Below are 15,874 nucleotides of genomic sequence, written 5' to 3'. Positions count from 1 at the left end.
GCAGCAGCGCCTGCAACAGCTGTGCCACATCAGCCCTCAGCACCGGTGGGTTTGCAGGGTGTGCGGCTCCCGCGGGTAATGCGCTCGGCGGGAAAGATCTCCCACTGCCCCCCAGTGCCATCAGCAGGGCTCCCCCCTCTTCTCATTACCTGAGGGTTCCATTTACACTACACCAAGACAACGGTTTGCAGAACTGTTGCGAAAAACTACAAAAATATTTCTTCGTTCCCTGTCTGCAGCCATATTCCAAGTGCTTTCCCTCCCAGGCAAAAGCATTTGATGCGGTACATGAGAACACCACTACCAGCAGCCTTAACAACACATCCTTTAAATAACTCGTGGGAAATCCACCTTGCTGTCCCCAACTACAGCTGTTCTTTCCCATCACTGTAGTTACAACAATAATCCTCATTTTAAAATGTTATTTAACTGTTCATTCCGGAGTTTCTTAAAACATAATCCGAAGTTATCTCCTGCTGTCTACCGCCAGTGATAAAACGCTGCAGTCCTCACACTAACACTACCATTCCATCATTCAATGGGATATTCAACTGCCTTTGTAAGCACAACAGTACATTAACGACAATAAGTCATCAGATCTCACTTGTTTGTCTAAAGGTCCTTTGTAATCGTTTATGTAGCCAATGTTCATTTTGTTCAAATATCAGATGTCAGTCAAATGCCTCATAGGAGCAAATGGAGGCAACCATCAACAGCCAGAGCAGCTGAATCGTGCTCGGTACATCAACTCATTTCTGCAATTCATCTCACACGGCCAGACCTTTAATGAAACAAAAAAAGATAGCACATTACATCAAGTGTTTTGGAAGCAATGAGGCTTTTGTTCACAATGCAATATAAATGCAGTGAAGGGAGGCGAGGAGCAGAACCCCAAACACAAACACCTTTCTGCTTTTGAGAGGATGCACAGCCCATTTATACACACACTCCCATGTTACCAGCAAGCTATCCCAGGGAAATCTTAGACTGCAAGAACAATTGTAGAAGTACTCAGAGAACTGTGCTTTTTTGCATTTATATTTCAGACTAGCACGATGCAATGATCTTTATATGTAAGTCTCTTTTGATATTATTTTTATCATCGTTGTATATTATTATTTGTAATGACCTCTTGAAAATAGCAGCTATCCATTTTTGTGGCGAGATCTGGAGAACAACACTGCAAGGCAGCTGAAAAGACCCAGCTATTGGGTGGGCTACTGACAAAGCAGCCCAGCAGATCACTTCGCCATCTGATTTCCATACAGTTCTTTTTGTCCTCGTCCATAGTCACAAACTGATGGGATTCTGCTAGACTCTGGCTCAGTAACCACAGAACAAGTAAAATAGTTGCAAATCTAGCAATAGAATTTATTCGAGCTTCCCAGCATAAGGTCTGTGAGATGAATACCAAACGAATGTGAAGAATACAACACATTTAAAAGTTACCTACCTGGACTGCTTTCGCTAGTGGGAAACCTATCCAGAGATTAAAAGATTGCACAGAGAGGAGGCAACAATGAAGGAATTCTCCACATTTATCTCATCTGAACCTGTCCTTTATCCACAGAGCTTGGAATAGTCAAAGTTGAGCTCCATAGTATCACAGAATTACAGCACAATGTTATGCCTGTCTCCATGTTCCCACTTGATCTTAAGGCTTTAAAATAAGTTTGTTGTGAAGTTACCAATGGCTTTTGTGAACGTGAAAAGAGCAAAGAAGAGATTACAGGATTAATTCACCTGATGGAGATGCCTCTATAGCAAGTCCTTTTATTTTGCTTCGCAGATTCACTTATGTCATAAACAAGAGGGTAGAAATAAAAGAAATCCTATTCCAAATGCCACTTGCATAATTTTATTGAGGACTGAATACCTTCAGAACAGCACAAGACTACTGTGGGAAAATCAAATACAGATTATCCCTTTAGATCCTGCCTGTATAAACACAATTGATTTAACTCAATCACTTCAGTTAAACTGATGCAACCTGTGCATGGACAGAGTAGACAGGTACATAGAAAGGCACTGTGGTTATCTTCTCCGAGACATACAGTAATTTTCCTCCACCTCATACCAAAAAAAAAATAGCCACAACAATTACTTATTTCCCAGTTCTAGAACTCTTTGTGTTTCAGTAAGACAAAGACATGTGAATCCCACAGATTATTTTTTAAAGGAAAAAAGTAAACTATTTTGAAAAGAAGGAAAATAACCTCTGAGTTGCATTACAAATATCAGTAAATCACTGTTTTAACTCCTCAGCAGGTGGCAGTACAAAGTTATTTACAATGTCATATTAATTCTGGACCATATTAAGTAATTTGTTCTTAAGTTTGCAATAAAAGCCCTAGTGTAAGATAATTACACCAGACAGAAGAGTTAATTAAGAGAAAAAACAAAAACAACAACAACAAAAATCAAGCTCTCTGCTTCTTCCAGTTCTTCAGAATCACTTCAGCTGCATCCAGAGTGCTGTCTTTCTGCAAAACAAGGAGTATCACTATTACTGCAAATAAGGATTCTTGAAAACAGCAGTAGTCGTATTTATATGATCCCAAATCAATATTTGGCAGCGTCATTGCAACCTCTTAATATCCCAGTTGGTCACATTGTCATTAATAGTTATAGCTACAAATCTACACTACACACAAAAAAAAAAATCTGATTCCTTGCAAATATTTATGATATGTTTGTTACAAAAATGTTTTTTCTCAATATTAATATTATCAAATTAAATTAAACTGGGTAGTCCTTATGTAAATACTTGGCATTTACCCACAGTGACGCACTTGGCTGCTCTATACTGGACACTTGTTTGCATAATTTCCTAATCTTTATGTATATAGGTGGAGTTTTTAAAACTTTATGCAACCAAGCTATGCTGTCTACTCAAACATAAACCCTCTGAATACGAGTAACCCAGTAGTCAGTTGCGTGGCTTGGCTACAACCTGATGAATCATACAGGTGGTGTTTAACTTGTTGTGATTAGTGCTGCTCATCCTTGGCAAGCTACATTAACTATCAGCAAGTTTCATTCTGGTTGTTACTGGCGCCGTTTGTATCACTGTCTTTATACCTCATCCTAAGAGCTGTGATAACATAAGCAGAAACTCCCATTCATTACTGGTTCAAGCTAAGGTACAGATTCTTATACTAAAACAGAGTTGTCACGTTTCATTATGTTGACTCTGTGACAGAGCAACAGGAGAAATATCTTACAGAACTCAGATTACCAAAGATTATGTATATACGTGTCCTCACAGCATTTCTTTTCAAGCACAGATTCAACAACTGGGTGAAACACCGGGAAGAACATGTGAAGTTCAGGTGCTCACAGAATCACAGATGTTACCTAATTCATGATATCTCTTTTCTTGGAAAAAAAAAAAAACAACAGATGAAATTCCTTCCCATGTCTTTGCTTTCTTTTATAGCTTGCAGCTTACGTAAAACTCATTGTATTTTCAGGTGAATTAAACTTCAAGTCAACTTACTATTTTTGTTGCTGGAAGCTGAACAGACATGCAGTATTTCATGCATATCATTTCATTTTAGTATATCATTCTGCTATACATGGGAATTATTCCTTATTCTGGTTATAGGATCCACTTTAAGTGAGAGCATAATCATCTCATACATTTTCAGTGTCATCAGTGGTCAATAATGCTTTTACAAATCAACAAAATATCTTAAAAAAAAAAAAAAAGACCTAACCACCCACTTGTTAGCTATGTCACCCATATTTCTGGTTTCAAGTCCCTTGGCAAAAAAGACAGTTGAAACTACTTCATGCTGAATTCTACACCAAATTGATTTTCTGTTTCTAAAACCATCCAACTCAGATTGTGAGCAAAAACACAGCAGTTGTCTACTGCAGTTTTTGATGCTGCATTGATTTTTGAGCTTTGAGTCTTCACGGGACACAAGTTTACCTTAATGAAGCAAAAACGTATATATTTTTCAAATTGCCTTTTTGTCTCGGGCCCACAGAACGCTGAAAGAGGAATTGCTGAGAGTTTCTGAAGAATTAAACAGAAATATTATTTTATATATATATATATATATATATATATATATATATATATTAAAAACAGTTCTAAGGATGATTTTCTGAAATTCTTCCAACATTCAAGGAAAACACAAGGCTGAATTTCATTTTGGCTAACTAGGCTTAAAGAAATCCACATTACTTTTCTTAGACAAAACATTTCAAAGGTATTTTTCTACAACTAGCATTTAAGCAGAGAAAGAACAAGTGCTGGAAATTAACACAAACCTATAAAATACATTACCAGTATGCTTAACAATATTCAAAGCCACATCATTTCCAAAAGATAACATGAATACCAAACAACGTTTTGAATAAGCATGGTTGCACTGCTTTGGATTTCAGTAGAAAAGCATTTCTAAAACTAGAATATAACTAGGACATCTTACCTTGGATGATATCATCCATCGGACAAATTTATAATCATAAGGTTGATTCTCATCTACATCCGGGAGATCCACATCTAAGAAAAAGAAACTGTATGATTTTCCAGACTCCAGTGGGAAGGCATTCACCAACAGCATTACAGTAACACTTCAGAATAAAGATGTATGTTTATATTAAAGAAATATAATTCAAATTATACTGAAACAGCTAACAAAGTACAGGAGATTAAGCCAAATGCTTGGCTCTCAAATCTTTTCATAATCACAGACTTTTAGGAAATAGATTTCTTTTTTTATCCACAACCTTTGCCCTTCCTAAAACTTTGCCAAAGCTTTGCAAAACAAGGACAGTTGTTACAATTGCAAACAAACATTTTTCCTCATGCTTATAAAATCCACCTCCAGTCAAATAGAAGATTTAATTCCCAGTTAGTATTTCTGACAATGTTATGTGAACAAGAAATGAGAAGATGGTTCAAAATAAAAGTTGTATTCTCAGCTTAAAAATATTTGCTTTCTATACCCTAATTTTATTTATTTATTTATTAACTCACTTAATGTAGAAACATCAACAATCATAAAGTATCCTCCTTCTGGAATAACCGGTGTCAGCCCAACTTCTTGAAGTAGCTGAGCCATCCGATCCCGCTTGCTTTCCAGCTCTCGAGGCAGTGAGTAAAAATAGCAGTCAGGGTCATCCATGCGTTTATAGTCTACCCAAAGTGCTTGTGCCAAAGCCTCCTGGAAAGACAATGTTCAAAATACTTATGGACACTCACACTTACGAAATTAAGGAAATTTCATTATGAAATTATGCAGATTTTTCTTTGTTTCTGTAGTAGGATCTGGCTCTTATTAAGCAAATCAGCAAATAAAAATTACACAAACTACATCAAATAGTGTAATTTGTTCATTAATTTGTATTGCAGCAAAACCCAAAGCACCACTTGCTTGCTAGGCATTAATCACATACCAAAGCTCCAGACATATGAGTTTACAACATGAACTAAAGCTTAGTTTAGTGACAATATAATCATATAATACTAATAAGTAAACTGTGATCTAAAAGGTAAAGATAACTGTCAGTAAAACAAGACCCTACTGCATCAACTTTAACTTACATTTGGCAGGAAATCACATAGGTTGTTAGGAGTGGTGCTTTCTGCAAGAAGCAGTAGTTTGTATGTGAAAGAAGAATCAGCGAGACTTCCTCGGTTTTGTTTTGTTATGGATTTTTGTTTTTGTTTTGTTTTTGTTTTTTAATGTCTGGTCAGCTAATGAAGTTTATCATCTTTTTCTAGCACCCCAGAAGACATATTTTGACAATTAAAAATTAATTGTTGTGATTATTGTTTTATCATGGTGAGGCCTACAAGTTTGCTATGCCAGAAAATAACTACTTTGGCTCCATCTGTACCTACCTGTAATGGAGTTGGGCAAGTATATAGTGTATTTTGATGAACTACTTGCAAATGCTTAATCAGATTCTGGGGGCCAATAGACCAACCAAGCTACAGGAGAAAAAACATGCAGCAACACCATTAATTCAGATTAACAAAGAATTAAAGTTAGAAAATGTCTCAAGTTTTTCTTTAAGAATTAGTAGTTTGTGCTGATAAAGAACCCAGAAAAGAGCTAGTTTATACTAACTTTGCTCTATAATGCATTTTTAAAAATCTAGATATGAGACAAGAATAACAGCTTCACTTAACATGTCTCAAAGAATATCAAGCAAACTTTCAATTCTTCATATAATGAGTCAGAAATTAAACTGAGCCTTTATTAAGAATGATATTGCCAATTGTTTTAAGTCCATCTCATAGGCACCCATGTCAAAGGTGGTTCAAGCATAAAACAAGAAGTCATTACTGGATCAAATCTACTCTCAACCAGATGCAACTCAATTGTCATGGTTCAGTCTGACCACAGGTGATGAAGGAGGCATTTAGCTGTAAAATGGTTATATATTTTATTTTCTAATATGTATTTGGAATTCAAGCAAAATATTATCATTTAATATTTTAATAGTATTGAAAGAGAAACCATTTCAAAAGGTATCATCTCAATCTGAAAACAACATCACCATCACAATACTGGAAAGTTAAAAATATGATATTATCTGAGTCTTCTCCAAGAGTTTTGACAGTATGATTTTGAACAAATTATACTGTATTTATTTATTTTTTCTCATAAGAACTCATTATTAAAAGACAAGAACAGACTTAAAACACAAGAGTTTTTCAGTTGTTCCAACTGAATATTTTCAGATTTGTCAGAAACTTTTAAAAACAGGTAACAAAAATGGAGTGTGATAAATGCATTCTGTTATTTACTTAACTAAACTCTTACACCTATTTTCCTTACCTTCCAACCAGTTACACTGTATGTTTTCCCAGCACTTCCTATAGTTATTGTTCTTTCCCACATACCTGGCAACGTAGCTGTATATAAAATAAAATTAGTTGGGTTCAGGTGCATTCACATATTCCATGTAATTTGAAGAACTGTACTGCTCCTAGCAAAGAACTACAATATGTTGATACATAATTGTAGTGAGAGTATTTGAAAACTATAGCAACTGTAACAAGTGAGAAATAATATGGACCAAAGCCAAATACTGTATGAGTCAGAAACCCAGTACAGACTGAGTAAGTAAATTACATTTTATTATACAATTTGAACAGGCCTGAGATTGACACGCAGTAAGAACTAGGTAAGGGTGCCTGCAAGTATTAAGGGATACAAGAAAGCCTATCTCCATCTTGTAGGAGACCAAAATCTTTTCTTTCTTTTCAAAGGTGATGACAGATCAAAGGTCTCTTCTGTCAGCTTGCAATTTTCTTCTGTACACTGCTTTGCCATTTTGACTCTGACTTAACTCATTTGCAATAGAAACAGGTAAATCAAGACACAAGTCTCAGACAAAATTAGACAAGGTCATAACTGCAGTTGCAGTTTCAGTGCTAAGCAACACCTGGCTCTAGCACACTTGTACATTATAACTGCTGCCAATGAATTTATCAGTTGTTAAATTCCCTCTCTAGAGAGATCAACACAGATTTTCCAAACATAAACACTGACTTTCATAAGAAAGGTTTTGCAGCAGTTACAGTCATTAGGCATGGTATAGGTCTTTGAACACTTCAAAAACAACGTCTGTTGTGACGAGACGTGCCAGTCTGTTACCTGGGCTGGCACTCAGCTTGTTGAGATGTCTGTTCTTAATCCTCAGTTACAATATGCTACCTCTAAATCCTAACCATTACTTAGAGGAGGTTCACTGTTTTTACCAAGTCAGATAACAATGAGAAACATGATGAAGTGCACCATGCTACAGAAAACAGCCTTAGTGACAGCACAAAGACTGTACTAATTTAATGATCTGTGATGAGCAACTCTTGTTAAATTATACTAAGGAACTACCATCAGACACTGTAAATTGATGCAATATCCATTTTGTATCTCTCAGAAAGGAAGTGTCAGTGCACTGATGAAACGTCGAAAGTTTAATATGAAAACACAGGAGCTATTAAATAGAGAAATAGCACATGCCATTTTTTCCTTACATTTTCTTTTTGTAGATTTAAAGAAGTCTAAGAAACTGAAGTTAAAATGAACAGATCTTGCTTCTTTTACTGAAGTAATGTTATTTCTCACAGTTTTATGAAAGTTTTATGATCATCTTAACAATAAAGTTAAAGATGATGTCATGGGATTGATCATAGAGTACATACTGAAATTAATGAAGCTGAGTAACCTTCCAGGCTTCACCATTTCTCATAATCACCAGGGATTTTTAATTTTGCCTGCTGAAGTACAGAAAGTCTTCTGTTCAACTGTAAATGTTTTAGTTTGAAGCGTTAACATGACAAGGCTGATGCTAATAAGCAATACAGTTACTGTGTTTTAAGAACTGAGCACCTGTCCACTGAGACAAAGCACAACTGACAACCTGAGTGCTCAAGCCTGTTGTTATGGCAAAGGAAACTAAATGGATTACCTTACACCACCCACTGTGTCTTTGGTTCTAAAGATGGCTATTTGCATGAACCACCTGCTAGGTCTATGAAGAAAGCTATAAACTAAACTCATTTGACGTTGTAATTGGAACAGGATAAAGCACCAGTTACTGTGGTAACTTGGTATGATGCACTGACGCAGATTACAGTCACGTGAACCCAAAACATTCCACTTCCTCAGTGTCTGAAGGTCTTCTAGAAGGTATCAGTCACATGAAGCATCTAGAAGGTATCACCACAACAGCCACGAGATTAGGCTACTTTCAAAACAGACTCATAGCCTATGCATGGCCAATGCAATTAACATACTATAGCTGTACGATCAGTAGCTGCGTAGCTGAACTAATAAGCATTCCAAGGTCATTTAGATATAACTTCCTTTTCATTTTTATAAGAATCAATTTCTACAGTGATGCTTCCACTATAGCCCTCACTAATGGAGTTTCTTTTATCGCTGCTCTTGAGATTGTAAGATAGTAAAAGTTTAAAGTTTGAACTTCCTCCAGCAAACGTTATTTTAGGGGTAAGTTTACAGTATCATTCCACAGCTGCTTCTATGACATCACAAAAAAAAAAGATAGGTACCTATTTTTATGTGTTTGTTTCCCTTGTACACCAGCCACTCATACACCTCATCACTGATGCATAGAGTATCATGTTTAATACAGAGATCAGCTATTACTTGGAGTTCTCCTCTGGTAAATACCTGGGATGCAAGAAAGTAAAGGCAATGCATTAATCACAGTATTTAAGGCATACTCTGAAATTACAGTAGTGTTAAAGCAGAACTCTTACCTTGCCGATAGGGTTGTGTGGGGTATTCAGAATAATCGCTTTTGTTTTGGAATTAAATTTACTTGCAAGTTCAGCTGGATCTAAGATCCAATCAGCACTAGATGCAGAGTTCCCACCATTTTTCTTGGAAAAATAAAAACAAAACATGCATTACTGGAATGCAACACTTGCTACTGCCTAAACAGAGGTGCCCAAGTTACCATCCTCAGACACTTTACTAACTGCACATGACAACTTCTCCAACCTGTTCTGCTTCCCTGGGAGGAGGTGCTTCCCAAGCAGACAGGAGGCTAAGATCAAGATAAATTACTGTGACAGTGGCAGTCTTGTCCTGCCTGATGCCTGTCTCACAGCTTCCCCAGGAACCAGTTTCCAGAATCTGGTTACACACACACTGACCAATAGTGTGTAATGCAGGAAGTCCAATCATATGACAGTAGAGTTTGTAGCCTTCCCATACATTAGAACAAGTTATGTGCATGCCTGGCTGGAAAGATAAATCACCACTAGACTAGGATTTTAGCTCCTTCCCTCCTTATCTACATGAAAACAGCCAAAGAGTTAAAAACATCTACCACTGAGGCTCTGGAGTTACATCCTCAGTATACATGAAGATGACAGAAGTTTGGGTCAGTTTCTGCTAAGATCAAAGAGCATGGCCATACTAATTTTCCGATATATGCCTAGCAGGAAAGAAAAGCAGTCCCTCAGCCCTCTCTTGGTAGCAGGACCAACATCTTGCATCCATAATAATTCTTGCAACCTGCCAACACGATGCCAGAAGTACCAATATGTAAGTTAACCATATGGTAACTCCTTTTTACCAATAAATATATCATCTACCACATAATCACTTATTAAATAATAAGTGGATTTTAGAAAATAAATTCTACTCTATCACTCTGTGAGTCACTGAAGGGATCAGAAACCAAATATTCTGAAATGCAACAGATACAGAATTTGCACTGGCATGATCATCCTTCCCACACTTCCACTGAAAACATTTTCTGATCACATCCAAATAAAGGAATGTTGGTCAGCTTTCAGACTGCACAAATTAAAGTAAATGAGAAAATGAGAAACACTGTCCTACCTTTTCCAGCACCAGTAAAACATCCGATTTGCTTTGGATTATCATCATCCCAGATTTACTCTATAACAATCAATCTCATTTTTGTGTAATTGGATATAATGAAACACTGTACAGAAAAGCATCTCCTATAAGGCTTTCATCAAACTGTATTAGATATAGAAGTTTCATATAAAAAACAATTTTTAGAAAGCTACTCACAAATCTCAGTGGAATAAAAACAGGCTTTGCACCCGCCATCTTTACCATTGGTTCATAACAGTCATAAAATGGCTCTATTATTATTACCTGAAATTACAATAATCAATATCAGAAATAGAAAATTTTCAGTGCATAATACCATCATATTTCCAGATTTGCTTTGGTAACCTAACTTGATAATGTTTCTGGCACTCTATCCTGATTTTAAGAAAAAAATTGCAGTGTTATTCTTTTCCCAGAAGGCCAACAGCATCCCAGGCTGAACCAAAAGAAGGGTGGCCAGCAGGGCAAGGAAGGTGATTGTCCTTCTCTACTCTGCCCTCATTAGGCCCCATATGGAGTACTGTGTCCATGTCTGGGGCCCTCAGCTCAGGAAAGATGTGTAGCTTTCAGAACAGGTCCAGAGAAAGGCCATGAAGATGATCAGAAGACTGGAGAACCTCTCCTACAAAGACAGGCTGAGGGAGCTGGGCTTGCTCAGCTTGGAAAAGAGAAGGCTTTGGGAAGACCTGATCAGGGCCTTCCAATACTTAAAGGCAGCTTATAAGCAGGAGGAAAATCAACTTTTTACATGGGTAGACAGTGACAGGACATGGGGGAATGGTGTCAACCTAAAAGAGGAGAAGTTTAGATTAGATGTCAGGGGGAAATTTCTCATTGAGAGAGTGGTGAGATGCTGGAACAAGCTGCCCAGAGAAGCTGCGTACGTCCCATCCTTCCAGGCGTTCAAGATTAGATTGTATGGGCCCTGGGCAGCCTGATCTAGTGCCTGATTTAGTGGCTGGTAATCCAGCCTGTACAGGGGGGTTGAAACTAGATGATCTTTGAAGTCTCCAAAAAAAATAAAAACAAACAAAGCATATAACTTCATATAATAATACCTTTAGACTAAGCATAATAAGCACTACTCTTCTTTTTGACAACACACACTGGCTGTTCTTGTGTAGTTACATGTTGCAGTCATTAACATATAATACTGGGAATGTTTGGGGCCTTGTTGCACAGATGTAAATACGCAGGACAAAGATGGGAGATAACCATAGCAAATTGTTGAACAACAGCACAGCTGCCCTAATTTATGACATTCCAGGTGGAAGTATGCACTTGTCATGTCAGATGGAATGTATTCCTTTCAAACACATGGATTCCACCAAGCAGCCTCCAACACAGAATTTCCAAGTGTCAAGGAAATCCTGAAGAATGGCCTAAGTCTTCAAATTCCATCAGAAGAAAATTTTCAAGTTGGAAAAAAAAGGACAAATTCAAGGAAAATTGCTATGCAGAGTCTCAGTAATATGAAAAGAAAAACCAAAACAAGCAAAAAAACCGCAACCACCAACCCGGAGACAGGCTAAGAGCAGAGAACTAAGAGAACTTTTAAAAAGAGAGAAGTGAATATCAGAGCAACAAAAAAGGAATAAAAGGTAGAAGTGTGAACACATTCTATAAGAGAAAACAACAAAATGCTGACAGCAAAACGTGCAACACAACAAAAGAAGCTTTTGTTCACTGCAAACCCAAGGAAAAATTCCCCCCAAATGACATTTAGTATCATTACCAAAAAGACTGAGATCAGTAGCAAAGAGATGAATCACCACAGATAGTACAGAAAAATAATGATCTTTTCTATAAAGGACTTTTCTGCCTTTCTGCTGCCTTTGCTGCTATAATTCAATGGTTCAAAATAGAACTTGACACACAATAGCTTTTCACAGGTAATACTTTGTACCACGCGTTGTTTTCTGTTGCAGACAACAGCCCAGACATTTTCTTAAATAAACATACAATATCGTGTCATCTAACAGTAAGAGTAAAGAAACTGCTGCAGGCATTGCCAAGCATGAAAGAAAAGGGTCTGTAAGCTGATGAACTGATGGGGAAGGCGTCCAAAGGATGCTTCTAGAACTGCAAGTCAAATATGCAGAGGTCTGAACTACTTCCTGTAACTAACCAAATTACTAGAAAACAAAAAGAAGCCCAAAAGTTAATAAGTGGAACAAACAACAAAAACAACAAAAGCAGACAAATTCCATTTTCAGTGTATATAAGGTGAATATTTCAAATAAAAACTTACTTCATCTCCCTCTTCAATTAAAGCCTGTATTGTACTAAAGAGAGATCCATAACCTCCTACTGTCACCAGGATATCTGTGAGAGGATCAATCTTTCTTCCACAAACTCTCTCATATACTTGAGACAAGGCTTTCACCAGCGATGGATGCCCCTGTTCAAAGCAAAGAAATGCAAATGAAAGAGATTATACATCCTCAAAAACAGACCAGTGTTTCTGGGGGCTTTTTTTTGGGGGGTGGGAGAGGGGAGTTAGGGGGGGATTATTGCCCTTCCTCCCATGGATCAAAATAACACGTTTTGAAACAGAAAAATATGAGATGGACCCTCGGTGTTAATGTGTTTTAACAGGCAGTGTAGCTTAAAGAATTTGTACATTGGGTAAGTGAAGTTATTTTATTTGAATCTACTAGGAAATTTTTTTTGCATAGCTAATACTTTTGAATTTCTATCTTATCATCATACCTCAGGATAACTTTAGGTAGCCTGTAGGAGAGCTAGGACAAGAGATAGGAGGAGAGAAGGGAATAAACCAATTCCAGTTAATCTTCCTTGCTTTTAGAGTCTCCATACCTACCCATGTCTCCATCTGAAGTGCCTTCTCGTTTTTGTTAACTTTCAACTAAAAATGTTTTGGTGCAAGGAAAATCTTTTAATCTTGTTTATATACTGCTAATAAACAGCTCCCGTGATCAGAATGATAATTCATATACTGCAAACCTCAGACCACCTTTCGCCAGTTGACACAGAGGTTAATGTTCTCTTCTCAAAATGTGCAGTGAACAAGAAAACAAACATAAAACAAAGCCCATCTACAATACAGAAATAAAAAGGCACAACTCTGTTTACTCAGGAAGACGAGAGGTTTCCTGATACGAAAAACCTTTTTTTCCTTCCTTTCTGGACACTTCGTAAAAAGAGAGAAAGCAGTTCTGGGAGAAAATTCATCTATATAACAAAAATCCTCCTCTAAATATTCAACATTGTAGCTCCACACATAAGGCATAAAATTATGAACCTCTCTGTAAACAAAAACATTACAATAATTTAAGGCTTGCAAGGCATTTTTTATTCAAATCACAGCCATTTCTTCCCATGAGTGCGTCAGCTACACAGGAATGCTGCACCACCCAAGTTACTCCACAACCAACTCACGACCAAAGTGCTACAAAGCAAGTTACACAGTGTGTAATCACTATCCTCCAGAGGGGAAGCTTACTCTTTCTAACACTTCCTAATCTCCACTCAGATCTACTAACATCATGGGTGAATCTTTTCTTGAGGCATTGTCTCAACTGATAGTGTACATCTTTCTCATCCTAGTATTATCCTACCCAATTCATGTCTACACTGGCCAAATAAAAGGAAAATGTGTAATTTACAATCTTTTAATCTGTAAATTGATTTACATCGTTTTTAAAGGTTCATACAATCAAACATATGCTACCATTTCGCTCTTGCTCAGGTATTCTGCCATAAGGAAGACTACACTCTGTTGTTCGGTAACAGATAAAACTACTAGGGAAACTTAATTTGGGGCAGAAGGGTATGAACTACCAGCAAAACCAACTTAAAGCAAGGTCAATCTCTTTTCCCATGGCAAGTTCTCCACTGACCTCTACTCCTTAAGTTCCACAGTACTTACAAAGCCTCGTGTGTACTGGTTCAGTCTGTCAACTGCTGCTGCTTTTGCCAGCTCTTCTTTAACATAGCTGGGAGGGCATATATCAGGAAGGCCTTGACCAAGATTAACAATTGAGGGATCTGCTGCCACCTTTGTAAATTCAACCCTAACAGAAAAAAAATACATCTTCAATTTAACATATCAGAAGGAATTATCTTTTCCTTTATGAGAATTAGAAGACAAAAGAAGTATCTTGCTTTGCCAAATTCACAGTAGTGGAAACAGTTTTAAGTAAAGTGTGCTGAGAAACAGAGTCTGGGACAACGTTAAGTAACCACAGGAGTCAGAGAACCCAATGAACAGTTAACTTTCTGCTCCACAGAGTAACTGTCTTACCAGCAGAAAGGTGCTCATATGTACACACACAAGCATACAGTTTTTCTGCATGTAGGCAGAAGTGGAACAGTAGCCTATTTGCAAAATGAAGTAGACCTGAATGAGAACAGGTATATTACATGATTTAAAGGCTAGATTTTGTCAAGTGAAGGTGTCACTTAAACTACCCAGTCATCTCTGAGGATTGTAACTTCTTTTTTTGTGACTTTAGGCAATGGATTGCTACAAGCGCTTTGTTAAGTGCTTCCAGTACCCTGTCAGAAACTAAGCTTATAACTCTTGAACAACTTTGTTTGTATGGGTGTTTTGGGTTTTTTTTTGTTGTTGTTGTTGTTGCCTTTCACTCTTGTTAACATGTAGGTATTCAGGAAAGGGTAAGATGCAAAATTTAGCCATGAAAAGAGGAAAAGAAAACACAGCACCACAGTTCAATCAAAAATAAAAACAAATTGCTAACCAAAGAAAAACCCAAAAAACAACGATCTGAGGCTGGATGATCAAAACAATTTTGTGTTTATATATGTACATACTTACATATATATATACATACATACTAATGTAAGCCCCAAGCTGTTTTCATTAACTAACAAAAGCCCACCTTTACCAGTGTTAATAGTGCTTTGTGACCAATTTAATAACTAGTAAGAAGCACCCTAAAAGTAAGAATTTAAATTACAAAGACAAGCATAATGGCTTAAAAATAAAGTCAAATTCATTTGGTAAACAAAAAGTGAGTATGACTGAGATAATTATTCAATTCAATTAACATTTAAATTTGAAAGCCAGCTATACTACCACACCCAAGAGCTATACCTCTTATGTGGTTTACTAGATGCACAGAAGCCTACGCCTAATGTCTAATGCTCAAAAATAATGTTTAACAAAATTTGGTTCATTGCTTCTGTCTTTTTAGCAGGTAATAAATATATTTCAGAGACAGCAAGAGCTGTGCACTTTCTTATTGGCAATAATTATCAATTCAGGAAGAAAATGTATCAGCCAAAGACCTTTTCTGAAATTAGCTGATATTTTCCTTTTACTTACCACACATTGCTATCAAGGCCTTCAATTCGTCTTGTGTTTTTGTGTCTAAAGGCCATTGTCTGCAAGATCAAAATATACAGACAGAAGGGTTTTGTTAAGAAAGACAAAGTACTATATTGTTGGATCCTGCATGACAAACCCTCCTTCGTGCTTTCTGAAATACACCACTGCCAACTGAATTCAGTTCTTACTCAAA

The 15,874-nt window shown here is 36.9% G+C and overlaps 1 protein-coding gene across 25 annotated transcripts in view; it reads right to left on the bottom strand.

Moving 5' to 3' along the window:
* Positions 1–1,842: 1,842 nt before the first annotated feature.
* KYAT3 (kynurenine aminotransferase 3) overlaps positions 1,843–15,874 on the bottom strand; it is a 30,438-nt gene continuing 16,406 nt past the window's right edge. For all 25 annotated transcript variants that reach the window (XM_046898275.1, XM_046898278.1, XM_015290655.4 and 22 more), the window contains 12 exons: positions 15,679–15,737; positions 14,260–14,404; positions 12,619–12,768; positions 10,545–10,631; positions 9,254–9,376; positions 9,044–9,164; positions 6,804–6,880; positions 5,861–5,950; positions 4,994–5,180; positions 4,443–4,516; positions 3,938–4,024; positions 1,843–2,483 (listed from right to left, as the gene is read on the bottom strand). In XM_046898275.1, the coding sequence (XP_046754231.1) occupies positions 2,421–2,483; positions 3,938–4,024; positions 4,443–4,516; positions 4,994–5,180; positions 5,861–5,950; positions 6,804–6,880; positions 9,044–9,164; positions 9,254–9,376; positions 10,545–10,631; positions 12,619–12,768; positions 14,260–14,404; positions 15,679–15,737 (1,263 nt within the window). In that variant the 3' untranslated portion in view covers positions 1,843–2,420. The remainder of the gene's footprint in view (positions 2,484–3,937; positions 4,025–4,442; positions 4,517–4,993; positions 5,181–5,860; positions 5,951–6,803; positions 6,881–9,043; positions 9,165–9,253; positions 9,377–10,544; positions 10,632–12,618; positions 12,769–14,259; positions 14,405–15,678; positions 15,738–15,874) is intronic.

Source organism: Gallus gallus, chromosome 8, assembly GCF_016699485.2.
Source record: "Gallus gallus isolate bGalGal1 chromosome 8, bGalGal1.mat.broiler.GRCg7b, whole genome shotgun sequence".
Classification (NCBI taxonomy): domain Eukaryota; kingdom Metazoa; phylum Chordata; class Aves; order Galliformes; family Phasianidae; genus Gallus; species Gallus gallus.
The sequence above is the reverse complement of the archived record's forward strand: the minus strand, read 5'-3'. Positions and strand labels throughout refer to the sequence as shown.